The sequence below is a fragment of the Pterocles gutturalis genome, unplaced genomic scaffold, assembly GCF_000699245.1.
Source record: "Pterocles gutturalis isolate BGI_N339 unplaced genomic scaffold, ASM69924v1 scaffold25774, whole genome shotgun sequence".
NCBI lineage: Eukaryota > Metazoa > Chordata > Aves > Pterocliformes > Pteroclidae > Pterocles > Pterocles gutturalis.
The window spans coordinates 3,477-9,642 of record NW_010128925.1 but is presented as its reverse complement, the minus strand read 5'-3'; the positions used below and the strand labels follow the sequence as shown (position 1 = coordinate 9,642).

The following is a 6,166-nucleotide window of genomic DNA, read 5'->3' as shown; positions in this document are numbered from 1 at the left end:
AGGGGATTTCTCCAGGTGATCGTGTTGGGTACCATGCCCAGGAGAGCTGCTCTCCAACCGTTACTGACACGAGCAGGGGGGCTCCGTGTACCCCCAGCATCGCTGTGGCTGCATTTCATTAACCCCTGGAGACAAACTTACAGCCAAAGCGGAGGGAGGCTTCCCTGCTGACCACCGTGCCCCTGGAATTGGATGCCACGCACTGGTAGGAGCCGGCATCCTTGGCTTTCACCGGGTTGCTTATCACTAGGTCACCTGCAACCAGCCGGTACCGGGAGTCTGGCTCCATCTTTATCTCGGTGCCGTTCATCTTCCACCTGCCGGGAGCAAGTGTAAGAAGTGAGAGGGGAGAATACTCATTGCCGCTGCGCGGTGCCTTGTAGGAGAGACTCTGCTTTGGTGGTTTTCTATCTGCGGTGTGTTGGGATTTGGGTTAGATTCATGTCTGCTCTGTGACCTGGGTGGGTACATCGCATGTACACGAGGGGGCTGATTCTCGCGTTAGTGATTTTCTTTATATAAAAGTAGAGAACAGAAAGCAAAATTCCTGATGGTTGTGTGCCAGTCCTGGTACAGAGTGAGAGAGCAGGCGAGCTCACCTGTATGTCGCAGGAGGACTGGCTCTTGCTCGGCAAGCCAGCGTGACTTTCTCTTCTGCTGAGCCTTCGGGGAAGAGGGTGTGGACAGGCTGCTCCTCAAACACCGGCCCGTAGGTCCTGGTGCTGCTCTGGGCTTGGCACCAGACTGCAAAAGAGGGGGAAAACCTGCTCAGCCCGATTTAGCTGTTTCTAAAAATTCTCATTTTTAGTTTTATAGGGTGTCCCTGGCAGCGTCAGAACTTCATCTAGAATAAAAGAAGGAGCACCGTGAAAATCACAACCCATCTGTCACCAGAGCCCAGCCCCAGCCGTGGCTTTGGGTGGATAGCATGCATTTCCCACCGAGCATCTCGCACCATCTCTGCCCTGCCAGAGGGACCAGACGTGCTTTAAGACGTGCAGATGGAGGAGTCCTGACACACGCCTCTCAGAAAGCCGCGCACAGACGAGACCGGAGCTGGGAACCCTGGATGTCCTCCTTGTCCCTGGCAGTGAGGACGTGCTGGTACCTCCTCTGTCTGTACAAACTCCAGCGGGTTGGTTCCTCCTAAATCCTCTCCAGGACAAGGGAGGAGAGAGGAGAACCTGGATCTTCTCTGCAAGGTCTCGGCTCTGCCGCCGCCTCACTGGGTACGCCTGGCAGATCCCCTCCATCCATCCCCGCATCTGCACCATCATCACCTCCTGACGACTCGAACCTGCTGTTTGCTGGTGCGCAAACCGATGCTGCAGGTATCGGTTCTACTTCTGAACTCACAGGATGAGCTTGAACCTTCCTCTGTGGTGTTCAGACACGGGTTTGATTCTGATCTTACTGTCATGAGTATGGCTGAGGTGTAGGCACAAGAGGAATGTAAGAACCTGTCTGCAGTGAGTGACTCTGTCTCAGATCAATGGCAAACGCTAGCAGACCTCCTTCCACACGCGCTTTATGCAAACAACAGCACAAATAAATAAGAACAAAGCAGAAGTTGCCTGGAAATCTCTTAACTGCAGAAGCAGCTGATGGGATAATTGATCGCCAGCAAGTCTGTTCTCACCCTGGCACCCCGAGAAAACCCCTCGCAGGGATGGAGCCACCTCAAGGCAGGTGCTCCCAGCACAGTCCCCTCTGTCTCAGAGATGCTCCGCTAGCCTCAGGATCCTTCCACGCTTTGTAATTGAATTAATAACTGTCTTAAAACTGCCATGCCAACCAACAATCTGTCTCCTTCCCTGCAGAACACAGCATGGTCACTAGTTCAATGAAGTGACTCCAGTGAGTGTGATGTTTTATGCAAGAGTAACTTCCAGCAGGGAACGGCCAGCTCAGCTCTCCTGGGCTCGGGGGGGTGGCAGCCCTTTACCTGCAGCTCCCGGGGTTCGTCTCATGTTCCGGCTGCTCTTGCATGTGGAGATGAGGGTGAGACGGGAGCGGGGCTCCGCTAATTGGCTCCGTGGGTGCAGAGCAGCTGCCGGCTGCTCCTGGTGTCCGAGCAGCAGCCAATTAGCCAGAGCTCCGGCAGCGGGGATGCAGGCTGGCCTGATGGTCCCCGGTGTCACACGGGGGACAGGGACTGCAGCCTGGCTCTAATACTTTGGAATAAGAGAACAGCAGGGTTTGGAGGGGTGTATTCCCTCCAAATTGGGGTAGGTGCCATTTTCCTTCTGGAATAGTTGTATTCACAAAGGAGAAGCGTGTGTAAGCTGGATGTCTTCTCTCAGGTGGGTCAGCAGTGGCTGTGCTGAGCGAGTCTCAGCTGGAAATAACTCTGCTGACCGGCAGGTAAAATTATCATGAGTTAATGGAGAATTAATAAGAAAGTAGTGTATTAATTATGTTCTGATAGATGGTAGTGAACGGATTAAGTTTTAACAGCTTTACATTCTGGGATTAATAGGTAGCATATGGTAAATAATTTCTATTTATTTAACAAATAAAATATATATTATTAACACTCACATGAATGCCTTTTCTTATGGGATGCTCTTTCCCAATCACGCCAAATTACGCTAATCATCGCTTCTGATTCCACCCAGAGTCCGCGCCCCGTTGCTATCTGCTGCCGTCCCTTTTGCTCTGCCAAGGTTATGGACTACAACTGCCAGGCATTGATTTTCTCAAATGTAATCAATGCCAGAAGCCGGGATGAGTTTTTATCTGCAGTTCCAAGGTGTCTGGTTGGTGCTGGGGGGTGAAATGCCTGGATCTCACTCATTAAGCAAAACAACAGATGAAGGTAATAATTAAACAGTTAAAAGATCAGGATATGGTTAGAATTAAGAATTGAGAGCAAAGCAGAGCGGTAAATCTCAGTGCCTCTGAGACTGATCGTCTGGGCTACTGCTGTCACCCCTGAACTCTCATTTTTAATGTTACCAAAACAGGTACCTTCCTTGAGCTCTACCACTTGTTTGCTGGGGAGAAGACAAACACAAAGTAAAGGTCTTGAAGCCTGCCAGCCAAGTTTGCAAGAAGCAGCGTGACCTGCTCAGAATTGGGCATGCCCCATGCAGCCCTATTTTCTGTGTTAAAATTCTGCCAGGAGAGCAGAAATTATGGTAAATATGCTGCCATGCTTCTCTAGAACAACATTTGTTATTAGGAAAAAGAAATATTAACACCAAAATAACTAGGAAAGTGGAACATGTGAAAATGAAGATTTGGAAAACCAGCTGCAGAAACCCTTGCGGATTTCACATAGTGCTCCAAGAGTGACTCATGCGGCTGTTCGGGAGAGAAAAATTACATTGTGAAGCACACCACCCAGGACATGGCAGTCTCGGTGTGTATAAAAAAAAATCCCAAACTTTCTTCCAGATATTGCTGGAATAGACAAAACTCAAACCTTCTCTCCCTTGCCACTGCAGTGAGCGGGGGGTGGGGGGCTGCCAGTGTCCCCCCCCTGCGGTGGCACCAGCCCGTTTCTGGCAGGGTGGGTTTGTGTTATAATTAGTATTTGGAATATGCTGCAGGTCAGACCTGGAAAGCCCAGGTGTCCAGCAGGCAGAACGCTTTCCCTTTGTGCTGAGCCCTGCACTAGCTTAGGAGAGCAGGAAATGATAAATGTCTCCGTTGAAGGTTTTCCAAGATGTATTCTGGTTTACGAGGACGGCAGCAGCAGCAATCCTTTCACTGAGCCCCGGCAGCACAGCCGTAGCTCCGCAGCGCTGACCGCAGCCTGGAGCCTTGGCACATGAGGGAGCCGGGCAATTAATTGGTTTTATAGGAAATCTGAATGCACACGTGCACAAAATCAAAGCGGTTATTTTTAAAGAGCGGCTCTTGGAGGAACAGAGGGTTATTTTTAACGAGAAGCTTTCAGAGGAACAAAGGGACAGTGCTTTGGCTAGCCTTACATTTCAAGACTTTCCGTGGCTTTTACTGAACGAAGAAAGGCCAGACAGATTGTTAGACTTTCCTGACAGTCCTGTTCATTAGAGAGTCGTCTCTGTGCACTTCATAAGCTTTAAACCTCTGTGTACTGCTGGGAAGTCATCCTTTCGGTGATACAGCCGAGGGAGGGGTGGGATTCCCAACCCAGCTTCCCAGGGCTGGAGCCTCCAGACCCGGAGGCATCGGGTCCTCACCCACTCCAGAGTGTTTGAGCCTCATCTAGAGCTGGTGTTATTTGGTCCAGGGACCCTCACTTGTGTTCCTGATGAGGATTTCTTTCCGTCCCAGCTGGCTCCTGAGATCCATTCCATCATCAGCCAAAGGTCAAGAGAAAACAATCCTCCCAGGCTTTACAGCGAGTCTTTTTTTTTTTTTTCCAATGGGCTCAGCTTGGACGCGGAGCGAGTTGCACAAACTCAGCTGGTTAATGGCAGAGCCCAACTCCATCTCGCTGCCTCTATCAGATTTGGGTCAGACCAATTTCCAAACAGGCTAATTGTCTCCCAATGTAGGGCAGCCACCCCTCCCTCTGCCTCCTCGGGGATCCAGAGAACATTAAAAGGTAATTAGATATTTATAAGGACAGGCAAGCCGTCTCTGCCTGGGATGATGAATTAGCTTGAAGACATTATCTAATTCTCAGTTGTCTGAAATGAAATGTCTCCCTGCTGAAAAGGGACCTTCAGAGTGCAGCCTGAGAGTCCCCAAGATCCAGAAACGGTCCCAAATGAATGGGGGAATCTTCGCAGTCAGGGTATGGCCAAAAAAGCATCCCTAGAAAAACCGGGAGGCGAAACGGCTTCGCCATTCGAGGCCAGGACAAGGAGGGGCTCTGGTCCTGCCCAGGCTCTGCCCAAGGATCTGCATCTCCTCCACTTCACCTAAATTTGAATTTAGAAAGGGGGAGACTTGTGTGGCAACTGTTCCTGTCCTTTTTCCGGAGCAGCACAGAGGTTGGACACGGCACAGACACATCCCCTGGTTGCATAAACCACCCGGGGGAATGGGGCTTCAGCATCGCTGCAGCTGCCAAAGCCCCGTGTGGGACACGGAGCGATGTGTCCCATGGAAACCCTCAAGCGGCGAGGGGCTGCTCTTACCCAGAAAGGTGATGACAGCCAGGGACGTGCAGAGAAATCCAGCGGTGCCTCCCATCCTGCGCCTCCGGCCGGGTCACAGCGGCTGAGCCTCTGCGGGAGAGTGGGGACAGCAGCCCTGCAAGAGACGGAGAGAGCGGTCACCGTCCGGAGAGAGCCGTCACCATCCCCAGCATTTCGGTGGCTCTGCTCCGGGGCTGGCGTCCAGCTGCGCGTCCCCGCTGGCCACGGGCCCGGGGTGAGAGTCACTCGGGGGCAAACATCCAGCTGCCTGGTGAGGAATACACAGGGCTTTGAAGGAGCTCTTTTTCTTTCTGATGTGACAGATCTGGTTGGGAAATTGTTGTTCTTCCTCACTTACTATCTGCTATTCTTCCTCCCTCCTCCAGAAATAATGCTCCCTTCCCAACATTTTTTATTAAAAACTCCCAAAAGCCAGAAGCACACAGGATATTGGTAGCAGGGGAGGAGGAAGAAAGAATTTTTTCTTGTTATTTTGTGAAAAAGGCGTCTCTAATTGTGACTCTTCAGGCAGGCAGGGACTGCTTTGGGGTGTCCTGCCAGCCCCAAGTGTGTAGTTCTGGTCCCCTGGGGGGGACCCAGCTCGTCACCATGAGCATCCCCACCCAGGCTGAGCCCGTGCTCGCAGGGCGGCGTGGGAAGCGTTGGCTGCACAGGGAGGGCTCGGTGGGGCTGCTGGGTCATCTCCTGCTTCTCTGATAAGTTTAATGCATTGGAATAGCTAATCAAGAGATAACGGGGCACCAAGGCATTTCCTGACGCCATGAGACATATCAGTGGGTGGAGCAGTGATTTCCCCTCCCCTCCACAGCCTCCTGTCTCCCAACATCTCCCAAAAAGAAAAAAAACCCAAACAAAACACGGAGCTGCTCGCCCAGACCCTGCTCCCTGTGCTCTCCTGGCTAAACTTTCTGCAGAACCAGCTTCAGTGCACGCGCCTCTTCCCTTCTAGCTCCGATGGGGATGCTGAGCTGGGGTTTTTCCCTCTTTGTTAATAATAATGCACAGAGGAGCCCCGCAGCCCGGCGCAGCCTCGTGTTCCCGCTGCTCTCCCCGACACACACTCCGGCGCA

The 6,166-nt window shown here is 51.9% G+C and overlaps 1 protein-coding gene across 1 annotated transcript in view; it reads right to left on the bottom strand.

Annotated features, from left to right (window-relative positions):
* CNTN2 (contactin 2 (axonal)) overlaps positions 1–5,130 on the bottom strand; it is a 14,776-nt gene extending 9,646 nt beyond the window's left edge. The window contains 3 exon segments of the mRNA XM_010079792.1: positions 142–317; positions 600–744; positions 5,076–5,130. Coding sequence (XP_010078094.1) covers positions 142–317; positions 600–744; positions 5,076–5,130 — 376 coding nt within the window.
* Between the last annotated feature and the right edge of the window lie 1,036 nt (positions 5,131–6,166).